The sequence below is a fragment of the Peromyscus leucopus genome, chromosome 16_21 (genome assembly GCF_004664715.2).
Source record: "Peromyscus leucopus breed LL Stock chromosome 16_21, UCI_PerLeu_2.1, whole genome shotgun sequence".
NCBI classification, from domain to species: Eukaryota; Metazoa; Chordata; class Mammalia; order Rodentia; family Cricetidae; genus Peromyscus; species Peromyscus leucopus.
This window is the reverse complement of record NC_051084.1, coordinates 15,315,009-15,328,529: the sequence shown is the minus strand read 5'-3', so window position 1 is coordinate 15,328,529 and position 13,521 is coordinate 15,315,009. Positions and strand designations below refer to the sequence as shown.

At 54.4% G+C, this 13,521-nt stretch overlaps 1 protein-coding gene across 1 annotated transcript in view; it reads right to left on the bottom strand.

The window, feature by feature from the left end:
- The window catches only part of Pdxk (pyridoxal kinase), a 32,097-nt gene extending 19,168 nt beyond the window's left edge, over positions 1–12,929 (bottom strand). The window contains 1 exon segment of the mRNA XM_028861279.2: positions 12,680–12,929. Within this exon segment, the coding sequence (XP_028717112.1) occupies positions 12,680–12,766 (87 nt within the window). The 5' untranslated portion in view covers positions 12,767–12,929.
- Positions 12,930–13,521: the final 592 nt, after the last annotated feature.

The following is a 13,521-nucleotide window of genomic DNA, read 5'->3' as shown; positions in this document are numbered from 1 at the left end:
GAGAAACCCTGTCTTAAAAACCAACCAATGGAGCCAGGCAGTGGCGGTGGCGCACACCTTTGATCCCAGCACTCGGGAGGCAGAGGCAGGTGGATCTCTGTGAGTCTGAGGCCAGCCTGGGCTACAGAGTGAGTTCCAGGGCAGGCTCCAAAGCTACACAGAGAAACCCTGTCTCAAAATATATATATGTAAATCAATCAATCATACAAACAAACCAAACCAAAAAAAACCCTAGTATGGCAGTGCTGGCCCCAAATTCCAGTGCTGGGGAAGATTCCTGGGGCTCAGTGGCCAGCCACCCCACCCTAACTGGTGAATTTCAGGTCCGCTAGAGGTCCCGTCTCAAAAACCAGGGAGGGGTTCCTCAGTTCAGAATGCTTGTGTGCAGTCATGAAGAGCAGAGTTTAGACCCCAGCAACCATTGTGTGTCACAAGCCAGGTGTAACAAAGCTCCAGGAAGTGTGAGACACTATCGCTGGCCTTGCTGGGTTCCAGTCTGGCTGAGAAAACATGTGCCGGGTTCAGGGAGACCCTGCCTCACAAGAACAGGCAGAGAGTGAGAGGGGGAGTCGCCGGGAGAACCCCTCTTCCCTGGACTTTGTGAGCACACATGGTCACATACTCACACACATACCACACAGACACAAGTAAGTAAACCAGTCTGTCAGTCAGTCAGTCTGTCTGTCTGTCTGTCTCTGGTAAACAGTTCTTGAAGAACAGTACTTGGAGTTGATCTCTGGTACCTCCACAGGCATAGATGCACCCACACATACAGGAGCCCTTCCTCTACAAATAAGAGATCCTTTTTTAAGTGAAAGGAGCCAAGGATGATTATGTCTAGAGGGCCTGGACAACCCCAAAGCCATTGACTGCTGCGCCCCTCATGCCTCGGAGCCACGGTGATTTCTCCTGTGACTTCCTCCACCTCCCTGTCTCCCCACACTCAACCACGAGGACCCACACTCTACAGAGCACGCGAAGTCTGTCAGCAGCCAGAGGTGGCAGACTCTGGACTCAAGCAAGGGAGATTCCTCTGTCCACCGCCCGGCTCTCATCCGACAACCCTCAGGGCCCTGCCGGGCCTCTCAGCCTCACCCTCTCGCCTCTTTCAGGCAGTTTCTTTCTCGGTGCCATCCAAGTAGATCCAGGACAGCGGTCCACCCCACGGCCCCATCCCTGGCCTTGCAGTGGCCACCACATCCCTCTATGGAGGTGGCCATTTCAGCTGCACACAAATCGCCCAACACAGAGGAAAGGCCTCTAGGGCCCTATGCTGAGCGTGTGTGTGTGTGTGTGTGTGTGTGTGTGTGTGTGTGTGTGTGTGTGTAGGCCAATCTAGCAGAAATCTGGCCATACTCCAGATCTCAGGCACCTTGGCGAGGGAGCCTATGAAACCCAGGCATGGCTTCAAGTCTATGAACGTAGCAGCAGAACTTCAGTCCTTCCTTGACCATCCCCACGGAACATCAGGCCTATTTGTGGATTCCAACTCTTTCCTGTCTTTCTGATCTGGAGCCAAGATACTCTCAACCATGACAGGCAGGGGGTCAAAGAGGATTTGTGCTGTCCCCTCAGGTCACTCAGAAAGGGCCAGCATCCTGTTCTGGTACTATATTTAGCTTGGCAGGAACATGGGATTCGGCCTTGTGCTGATCCTATCTACAGGCAGGCCACAAGAACCAGGACACCCAGCAGGACTATGAACTGACCCCACAGTGTCCTCCCACCTCCAGTTCAGGTCCCAGGTGACTATGCCCGGACTGCTGCCACCATCACGGTCCTTTCCTCCTACGTGCCAGGCCACGATTGCCCAGCATCTCTCAGAAGGTTGGCCCCTCGACAGCAGCCTCTGTGCAGCACCCCTTTCCTTTCAGGGTGGTCTGCCTGCCAGGAGGATCTCCTTTGCTTGCTGAACCCCTCAGGCACATCATTCTCCAATCAGATGGCTGTCGCTAGAAACAGCGTCCCCTAAGTTCGAGCCTCCAGTCCCCCAGCCTGGTCTCCCCTAAAGCTCACTTCTACAGCAATGCCAGGCAAGGGCCACTGAACAAGACCCCAAGTAAACATATCCCACAATGTAGAAGCCACCAAGAGAAGGGCCAGAAAGAGGACCTGCCGGGGTGTGGGCGCCAAGGGTCCAGGACTCAGGAGGAACTGGCTCAATGGCCATGACTGTCTACTGCTGATATATGGAGGGATGACTCACCAGAGTCTCAAGCAGTGGTTCTCAACCTGTGGATCGAGACCCTCCACAGGGGGTCATATATCAGATCTCCTGCATATCAGATATTTACATTACATTCATAACAGTAACAAAATTACAGTTATGAAGTAGCAAAGAAATAATTTTATGGTGTTGTGTGTGTGTGTGTGCGTGGGGGGAGGGGGGGTGGGGGGGGTGTCACCACAACATGAGGAACTGCATTAAAGGGTCGCAGCATTAGGAAGGCTGAGAACCACTCTGGACTCTAGTGCGACAGAGGTCAGGAGTATGAAAACTTCATCACACCCTTGCCAGAACCTCAAGGTCAACAGAGAGCCGAGGAATCCCTCCACCAGAACTCCAGGACACCTGACCAAAAAAGAGCCCCATGAATCGGACCCACGGTCACCAGAGGGGACAGATATCAGTCACTGTAGAGTGCCAGAAAATGGACCCTTTACAGCACACCGTTCCTCAGATCCCACTGATAGGGCAGATGAGTGGGCTGCGTCACCTACAGAACCACCCGGACCAGGCGAGGCAACCTATAGGACAGAGAAACGGACACAGAGAGTGAGAGCCCAGGAGAGAGAAACAGATGCTCGAGACAAGCCTTGGGTAGCGCTGGGGGGGGGGGGGGGGGGGGGGAAGGGGTGGAGTTCTGGGTACTGGCCACATGCCACACATTCTGTGTGACGGTGTTTGCTTTGTGCTAAGCCATCGAGCTCAAGTGCTTATGGTTTGCATTCATACGCTCATCCCAAAAAACTTAAGCCAGCATTATCGCTGAAGCAATGCAACAAAAATTAGCAGCTGTATTAATCCGGGAAGGTAAAAAAAAAAAAAACCAAAAACAGCGCCTCGCACATCCGCTTGCCTATTCCAGGCTTCTGTGCGCCAATGCTTCCAGCCTCTCAAATCCCTTAAAATTCTAATCAACTGTGATGAGCCAGGCTGGAAGCGGTGATGACACACGTCCTGGAAACCCTGCCAGCCTGTCCTGCCTGCCCCGCTGCTTCTGCGTGTGCGGATAATTAATCCTTCGGAGCTGGCGCACACATCTGAGAAAGGAATCGCTATTTTTCCACTTCTCAATGATGGCGCTGAGCCCCGGTGCTAGCATTTCCATTTCAAATATTACTGTCAGAAGTGCTGTGTTAATCAGTGTCCTATGTTAGTTTCAACGTTTCCAGAAATCACCCCTCCCCCCAAGCCCAGCCATCCTTAGCTGTGAAGGCAAGGACAGGGGCCTCGCTCCCAAGTGGGGAGCTCTGGGCCCCAGAGGAAAGAATCTGCTGCCACTTAACTCTTCCCAGTTCAAGTCTATCCTTCTGGGAGGCCATGGCTGTGACTCTGGGAGATCACATCCCTGTAAAGCAGTGGCTCCTGGCCAGGTCCTTCCAACAGGAGGATCAAATGGGGCTGGAGTGGAAGACAATGTGCCCGCTTCCGCTGGTTGACTCCACTCCAGCAGCATGCTGAGTCCCCTGGGTGATGCTCCTTTTATGCCAAGTGGCACATCTCTCCCACCAGCATCCTCCTTCCCTAGGGGCAGCGGGACCTGTTATGTGACTTTCCCATACTTTGATTTTTGCATCCATCAGCCGGTGTTCCCCTTTCCCCAGCCTGCTTGCTCTTTAAACGTGTGTGTGCCGGGCGGTGGTGGCGCACGCCTTTAATCCCAGCACTCGGGAGGCAGAGCCAGGCGGATGGATCTCTGTAAGTTCAAGGCCAGCCTGGGCTACCAAGTGAGTTCCAGGAAAGGCGCAAAGCTACGCAGAGAAACCCTGTCTCGAAAAACCAAAAAAAAAAAAAACAAAAAACAAAAAAACAAAAACAAAAAAAAAACGTGTGTGTTTGGTTTTGATACAAAAGGTATCAAAACCAGGCTCACCTTCACCTCAAAGCAAGCCTCCTAATGCAGCCTCCCAAGCACGTAACATCACATTCTGCTTTTCACCCTGATTTTGAGTTCTGGTGACCAGCCTCTTCTCTCTTAAAGCTGGTGCTGATGCTGACAGGCATCCCGCCCCATCTCCTTTTGCCTTCTCTGTACTCCCAGTACCTGCCTTGACAAATGTCACCACTTGCTGATGTTACCCCTCTGGTTTTACTGTCTGCCCCAGCCCGATACACCTTGTCCCCCAGCCCAAGAGGTGCCAACAACAAAATAGTTTTTGCCTCAAGCAGGGCTCAAGACTATGCCCCCACCACACACACACACACACACACACACACACACACACACACACACAATGAACAGCTAGCTGTCTTCTCCCCAACGTTCACCTTCTGACATATGCAGGGCAGATTCCTTCCTGCCCCCATGAAGGCCCCACAGGTCACTCTGCGTGAACAGACCTCTGCCCCTCAGGGCCTCCTGACCCTGGGCTACATAAGGGTGGAACTGCTGATCCGTCTATCACGGAAACCATGCATGTACTCAAATGCACTCACATGTCCCATGTCAGGCTGGATTCTAAGAGTGGCCCCATGGGCCCTTGGTCACCCTTGTGAGACTCTTCTAAGTGTGTGAACTCCCTCCCAGGGCCACATTTTTGCTATTTAGTTATAGGAGCCTTTTTAGAGTAGTTCCCCTAGATTGTAAGGCATGGGGACCTCGGAGATGTAAAGGCTAAGAAGGACCCAATGCATGACAGCCATCTAGAAATAATGGGGAACGACATTGCATAGTCCAGGGTTATACCGAGCCACTGCCTCAGAATGCCTATACTCATACAGTTACATCAGAAGGAGGCAGGTATGCGGTCTAACCTCATCACTTCCCAAGCAACTACCTACACTTGACCATCGTCTATGCCCAAGGTTCACATACACAGCTCTCTCTGCACGGTGGGCACTGTACAGGAGACAGGCCATTTATTTCTTCCTGCCTCGAGCAAGAAGCTTCCTTCAGCCCTAGAGGGAACACTCCAGAAAATCTAGTGGGTACTGTCTGGCAGCCCTCCCCACCCCCACCAGCTCTAAACATTAATGCCACACCACCAGAACACAGTAAAAACAAAACAAAACAAAAAAACAACCCACAAACAAGCTGCATGAAGGGGCGCACCCGAGGCTGAGGCAGGACAGCAGGTAGGAGGCTAGCCTGGACCACACAGAGAGACCCTGTCTCAAAACAGTAAAACAAAAAGAAGAGATTCACTTGAATGAGGAGAAAGTCTGGAAGGCAGGAGGAATTGTCTGTCCCTCAAAGCACAGCCTTGGTTTGGGGGGCTTGTTTTCTTTTGGCTGTTTATTTTGCTCGTTTTTGAGACAGGATCTCATGCAGCCCAGGCTGGACTCTAACTTTCTATGTGTCCAAGGATGGTCCTTCTGGTGGCGAGAATAAGACTGGCCCCCAGGTCACCAGGGAGTGGCACTATTTGAAAGGGTTAGGAGGTGTGGCCTTGTTGGAGGATGTGTGTCCCTGGGGGGTGGGCTTTGAAAAGGTTTCAGAAAATCCATGCCCAGCTTCAGAAGCCTGTGGATTAGGATGCAGAACCCTCAGCTCCTTCTCCAGCTCCATGTCTGTCTGCCATGAAGAGAATGGGCTAAACCTCTGACACTGTAAGCCAGACCCATGTAAATGCCTTCCTCTGTAAGATTTGCCATGGTCACATGGACAGTCCCCAGTTCCTGTCTCCACTTCCCAAGTGCTGCAGACCATCCCTTCCACAAGCCCTGCTCCCCTCCCCACAGCTGCCTGGGTCCCCAGAGGCAGCCTGCTCAAGGCCTGTGTGACCAGTCTGTTCTCACCCCTCTAATGGTCTAAACTGACTACTGTGTCTCCACTGTGTGCATTCTACCTCTGACCCAGACGGATCCCACTATGCCTCTCTAAGTCCCAGATTCTAGGGTTTTCTGTTGTTTTTGGATGAAGCCAGGACCCCTGATCACATGCCATGAACATAGACGGGCACCCAAGGCAGAAGGCTCATCTCCTGGGATTCTGTGAACCCACACCAGGCTCATAGAGCTACTGACCACCTTTTGCACTCCAAAAAGTTCTGAACACCCCATACCATTGACTGCTCACTTTTCTTTTGCAGTCCTGGAACTCACTCTGTAGACCAGGCTGGCCTTGAACTCAGATCTGCCCACTGCTGCTGCCTCCCGGATGATAGTGCACCACCACTGCCCACCTAGAGGGCAGCAGCTTCCTTTGGTCCACACTGTGGCTTCCATGGTTTCATTTATCCATGGCCAATGAGATTCCAAAATATTGAACTCTGTCTTGAGTGGCTGGGAAGATAGCTTGGAGACAAAGCCGTCACCACACAAACCAAGAATAAATGTGAGGATTAAGATCTGGATTCTCGGCAGTGGTGGCCCACGCCTTTAATCCCAGCACTCGGGAGGCGGAGCCAGGTGGATCTCCATGAGTTCAAGGCTAGCCTGGGCTACAGAGTGAGTTCCAGGAAAGGCACAAAGCTACACAGAGAAACCCTGTCTCGAAAAAACACAACAAAACGAAATATCTGGATCCTTGGAACCCATGTAAATGCCTGTGGATGTGACAGCCCTCAGGCCTCCACACGCACATACCTAAATATGCACGTCCACACATGTATCATGCACTTGTGAACGTGCAAACATGCATCTCATACCACACACATATGCCAAACAAAAATCTCTCTTGACTCTTGAGGTAGAGGATAGATAAGAGTGAGCACACAGTCACTAACAGATTGAAGTGTATAGACATTTTGTCTGCATGCATGTTTGTGCACCATGTACATACAGTGCCTACGAAGGCCAGAAGATGGCATGAAACCCCTGGAAATAGAATCACGGACCTATGTGAGCTGCCATGTGGTTGCTGGAGTGGAACCTGGTCCTCGGCAAGAGCATCCAGTGCTCCTGACAGCTGAGCCATCTCTCCAGCCCCACATTCTAACTTATTTCAGCAGGCAGGTAACGGCTACTCTCCTGTGCTACGGTTGTTAAGCTCTGTGAGTGAGTGCCAGGCTTATAAACTCAACTTTATCATAGGTGTATGAGCCCGGGACAAAACACTCTATATACAGCATCCAGTGTTACCTTTGTTTTCAGGAATCTACCACGAATCTTAGAACCAATTCCCTACAGATAAAGCAGACACTGCATACTTTTTTTAGCGCCAAACCTTGCCTGTAATCAGGCTGAAGCAAAACAATCCCGAGTTCAAGGCCAGCCTGAGTTACATAGTGAGATGAAAGGAGAGAGATAGGGTTAAAAAACAAACAAAGAAAGTCTTGCCTTCTGGCCTCCGCTGTAGTGCTTCAAAACCTGCACGGGATTCTTAAGGCTCTGGGTACCCCCCCACTCCCATGGGTTCTGCATGAATGCTGAGCTGGCCAGATCCTGTGCCTGAGTCTCCAATGGCAAACTCACACCCACCACTACAGAAGAGAGGAATGTCTCGGCTGAGATGCATGCTAGAAAAAGCTCCCATTGTTACAAAACTCGGTGGAGACCCAGCTCTAGCAGAGGCGGAAGGTCTGGCTGACCAAACGGATGACGGTGTGAGCTGGAAACCAAAGCTGGAGGCACAGTGGCACCGAGAGCCAGTGGTGCCAAGAACGACAGCTAGGGGCTGCCTGTCATCTGAGTGTCCAGCACAGGACAGAACTTCCTGACCTGCTGATGGAGGAGGGTGGGGGCCGGGCAAACTGGGCAGCCCCATCCTGCGGAGAAGCCTCTGCATGTCCCCTGCGGTAGTTAAAACATCCCAGACAGAGTCTCATACTTCTCCCTCCCACTGCTGGGGCCAACACCACCTCCACATGAGTGCTCCTGGCACCTAGGAAAGTGAAAGCCAAAACAGGAACATGAGGCTTGCCTTTCCTGCTTCCTGCTGCCCATGGCTGCCAGACACAGGCTCCTCTTCCTGTCCCTCATGCAACCCTCAGGACCCTGGCCCAGCAGTGATGTGCACTAGGCTGGGGTGGCTGCCATGAGCAGGTGGTGCACATCCCAGGGGCCCCATGCCCGCCTCCACTGCCGCATCATCAGCGCTCCGGCAAAGAGGCGCACACAGCCTGAAGCCACGCTGCCAGGAGAGGCTTGTTTAGAGTAATAGCTCAGCTCAGCTCCAAGGGAGGCAGAGACACTCAGCACAGCGGGAGTGGGTGAGCTCTGGAATATTCCAGTGTGGTTCTCCCACAGGCATCTAAGGACAGACAGGAGGGGCAGGCCGAGCCTCACAGGGGTTTCCAGCTGTGGAGAACCAGTCCTGGGGCTGGTGCCTAAAAGCTTCTTTCACAGATGGGAAGCAGCAAGCAGGCCGGGCAAGCATCTTGTGACTGTTGTGACCGTGAGCAATCTAACAGCCAAAGGCCCTACGTGGCTCCCACCACTGATCACTGATCAGCCTTATCATCCAGCCAGACCACACCCTCTGATTTCCATGGTGAACTGCCACTAGACAGCCTGCATCCCACAAAGCATCTCTTTAGGGGTTGCCCACTCCAGGTCCTGTGGCCACCCCCAGCCTGGCTCACAGAACTCACTGCCAGGATCACAGCCAAAGGCCACGTCTACTGCAGGGGTCTGCCTGTGCTGGGCTGCAGTGACGTCCGAAAGGAAGGAGCCTGTGCTGAGCTCACGGTGGCATCCACTGGCCGACCTGGTTGGCACTTGTTGCTGCCAGGTCACTCTGAGACTCAGTAACCCAGATACGGGGTCACCTTGGTTCCAGAGGGTCACAGAGATGCAAGCCGGTCAGGAACTGCACCCCACCCCCTTGTCTATCAGCTGGTCAGCTGCTCACATCTGGCTCACACAGCCAAGAGTGGCTGAGCTTCCAGGGGTTGCCAAAACAGCATTCCTGACTCCAGATGAGTTAGTTGCACAATGTGACCCGAGTTCACCGCTACAGGCCACGGCACCAGAGCGGCCCTTACTCTGTGCTATGGTCTCTCTACCATCCGGCCTCCTGCACGCTGCTCCAGGATGAACTCCTCTTCCTGCCCCAGAGCGGGTAGGGGTGGCAGGCTCCCATCCATGGGACCTCACAACACTCACAGCAACTGGCCCGTGGGTGGGCCGTGCCTCGGTAGTGTCCTCATTTAACTACTCAAGGGACTGTTTTTCCAGGAGACAATCACAGCTAAGGAGACGGGACAGGAGGGGCCTCTCCAGAGGTCACATTGGTTCCTCTGTCACAGACAAGTGGCTGTCACCCTCGGAGGACCCAGCTTGAAGCCACAGCCATATGCAGACCTTTGAGACCTCAGTCCCTCCTGCTCTCTCCCTGTTCCTAAGGGACATCTTGACATCTTGATATCAACACTGCAGCCTTTCACTAGACCCTAAACTTGGATGTTCCCAGCTTTCCCTGAAAGCAGATGGAATAGAGACATAACCCCTGACACACAAAGAATATGAGCTGGCAAATCATTATGCTAGGAAGGCTCTCCACACGCACACAAGGGGCTCAGGAAGCCCATAGCACATATGTGTATTCCTGAGCATACTCACATATACATGCCTACATGTACACACACCTACACAGGGGTGGATGCATACACACACCCACCATTGAGATATTGACTCTTCTCTCTTGACTCTGGCAGAACACAGGCCTGGGGCACAGCTCAGTGGAAGAGCACTTGATAAACACGCACAAGACCCTGGCTTCAGTCCTCTCCACCACAGAAAACAAGGAGGGAAGACACGGGGTGCCTGGTAGGTGGGAGCAGGTAACAGGGCACACTGGACTTCACCCTGCCCTTCCCTGCTCACCCCACAGTCTAGAGCCAAAACAGCAGGACACCCCAGCTTCCCAGGCCCTCCCCTGCTGCAGAGGTGAGTGAGAAGGGGATGGGGTAGGGGCAGGGAGAGCAGGAGCCTGGCCCCACTCTCCTTGACCCTCCCTCTGCCCTGCAAACTTTGAACTATTTCTCCTGGTACCCACCTCCCACTGGCTCTGGTCCCAGGAAACCTTTGGCCACTACACCCTGGCCTGGGGCCAGAAGTCAATCTGAAAACAGGGACAAGGTTCTGCTGCCTCTTTGGAGGATTATTTTCCCAGCTGCCCGGGGGAGACCGGGGAGGGAGGAGCCCAGAAGACTTTGCAGGGAGGCACTGGGGAGGCAGAGCTGATGGCCCAGGTGTGTGGGTCTGGACCACGTGGCAGAAGTTGGGGGGAGCTCCCCAGTCACAGGCACAAGCCAGGCCCAGCACAAGGGACTCTGAGGCCCTGGTGCCAGTTCATCAACAGCTCGGTGCCAGGTCTACAGGGGAGGCCCAGAAACTTGCCCAGCCGTTGCTCTGGCACGACTGGACAGCCACCTGATGGTACAACCTCCAGGCACCTGGGTCAGTCCCAAGAGGCCTCCCCAGCATCCTGCCCGTGGCCTTCTTGGAGCAGCACTGGACAAATGTCAGGACCCCAGCCCAAGATTACATTCTCTCCCTTTCCAGCTTTCCACCCCCATATTCAGCCATGTCAGTGAGACTTTGTACTCCAGATTGTACAGGAAGAACACACACACACACACCTCCACAGAGAACAGCTCTGGACCTGAGGGGTGTTCTTCTTGGAACAGCTGCTCAAAGACTGGCTAGTGCCGGTCCCAGCCACCACAGACTGACAGTGCCAGCCCCATGGGTGCTCACTAAGGCTCTCCATGCTGGACATGTCCTCCCTACCCAATTCATTGCTCCTCCCTATCCAGGGGTGCACAGAGGTATGGTGAGCAGCCAAATGCCAACAGGGGCCTCAAAGGAGTCCCCAGGTCCTTAAGCTCCTCTCTGGAGGGATGCTAAGAAGAGCCTCCTCTCTTGAGCAGCTGGGACACCATGTCTTCAGCCTGAATGAGGCAGCTGAGCCCTTGGTGCAGTCTAGAGGACAGAGGTCCAGGGGAGCCAGGGACAGAGGACCCAGGGAAGGAAGAGCAGCACCAAGTGGAAGAGGCAAGGGATGCAGGACACAGGGCCTCAGGAGCCCTGCACACCTCTGCCCAAGGTGAGGGGGCTGCTTGGAGCTCAGCCAGGCTCCACCCTCCCTGGTCCCTGCTTCAGGGACTCTAGCCGCTTGCTCCTAAGTACAGTCTCACCTCAGTGACCTTGCTCCCCACCCCTGACCCCCTGTAACCTAGAGGGCAATGGCTAAGAGCATGGAGCACCACACCAGTGCATCTTAGATAGAATAAAAATGGGTGTGGCCGCGTGGTGGTGGCACACACCTTTAATCCCAGCACTTGAGAGGCTGAGCCAGGCAGATCTCTGTGAGTTCAAGGCCAGCCTGGTCTACAGAGTGAGTTCCAGGAAAGGTCCAGAGCTACACAGAGAAACCCTGTCTCGAAAAGCAAACAAACAAAAAGAATGGGTATGGGTGTGAAGAATTGCTTATGTACCAATAGGCACTCAAAACTCAGCAACCACCCTCAGGCAGAGGACTTGAACCCTGTACTGTACACCCACAATCAATTGCCCTATTTCGTCTGCCAAGTATGCCCGCCTCAGGACATCCTTCAGATTGTCCTTAGATATTGCTCTGGGCCACCCGTCTTCCTTCCAGGTCCTTCCTGAAGGATTGTGGTAGCCAGGTGCTCCTTCTTAATGTCCCCAAAGAGTCAGTGCAGTGACTGGACATAAGCTGAAGGGGTACAGGGACCCGCCACATCACTCAGTGACCAGCCAAAGAGGTACAGTGAAGGAGGCCACCACCTGGCTGGCCAGGTCAGCCCAATCTTCCTGCTGGACCGGCCAGGCAAGGAATTACCAATCACTCTGACATTGTCTCTGGCCCCCATGCTAATACCCTCTGCAGCCTGGTTCCCTCCTAGGGCCACTGAGTCACAAGCAGGGAGCACCACCGGCCAGAAATGATCAGAGCCAGCCTCATTCATTACACACCTCATGGGAAAGAGGCTCCGGGGAGACGACAAAGCTACAGCCCTACTAACAGGTTGCTTCCAAAGCAAAAGTCAGCAAACTGTGTTGTCTCTTAAGACAGAGGCAGGCCTGCGGGAGGCACAGGGCGGTTCCAGCCCGACCCCAGTGGATGACAGATCACCCTAGGAGTGGTCGAACCCAAAGTGGTGGCCTAGCCTCCTCCTTGGTCCAAGCAAACAGGGCGGCCAGAGGCAGAACCTGGATTTCAGCAGGGAGCGAGCAATCACCCGCCAATGATTCCATCAAAAGGCTGTCCACGCTTCCGTAGGGCAGTATCCTCCCAGCTCAGCATTTCATCGCCTCGGGGAGCCCCCGCCCACGGCTGGCCAAGCAGCCGGAAGCAGCAGGGACAGAGTGCGCCACAGCCGAGCTGGGGGCTTCGTGCCACCTGCACCACCCTACTGTGGGCTCCCCAGGGTACTCCACGCCCACCGCCTGCGTACGTCAGGCTCTGTCCACAGCACGCTCAGCTCGAAACGGGGAACTGAGGGTGGCTGCAAGGGGGGACCAAGGTCATCGGTCCGGGGAGGCTACGCCGCGATCCAGCGGACTCCCCAGCAGCCCGGGTTACATAAGAGGCGAAGCGCGTACCTGCAGCGGGAACATGGCGGCCCGGTTGCCCACGTAGCCTCGGACGACATGGCTCTGGATGGAGAGCACCCGGCACTCGCCCTCCATGCCGGGCAGGACGTGGTGGCGCGTGGCCCAGGTGGTGTCACGGAATCCGGCTACCCAAGCCGCACACTCGATCTCTCTGCTCCTGGTTGCCTTGAGCACGCGCAGGCGCTGGTTTTGGACGCGTTGCCCGCCTCCTCTGACCTCAACAGGCCGGCGGCTAACCCGCGAGTCCCGCGCGCCGAGGGGCGGGCTGGAGGCGGTCCCGCACACAGGCCACGCCCCTCCGGGAAAAGGGACTTGTGGAATTGAGCTGGATCGGGTGCAGCACGTGAGCGTTCATCTCTTCTGCAGACTTCAGTCTGCACCAGCCAGCACACCTGGGACACTCTAATGTGGTACATTCATTCCACACCATTCCCTCTCATTTTCCTGCGGCGCTGATCGCCCCATGGGTGGCACTCCTGGGAACTGCTGTCTAAAGAGCTCCCACTGAGCTCTAGGACCATAAAACTCAGATCCAAAGGATCCCTCCTGCCATGAGGCCTATAGGGACTCCCAGACCCAGTAAGGCGCGTACTGGGCTGTCTGATCTAAGGCTGCCTCTGAGTTGAACCACGTGTCCTTTCCCAATATCCCAGCTAGCCCAGGCTCAAGTCCACCTCAGAGCCACTCATGGGGACAGACTCAATGCTGCTGCACTGGCTCTCCCCCTTTTTCAGCCCCCACCCAGTACTCTCAGTCCTTGGGGAAGTGAACCTCTCTCGTGTGTTCCATCTCCAGATTGAGCACTTTGGAGTTCCTGTGGTCACAGATTC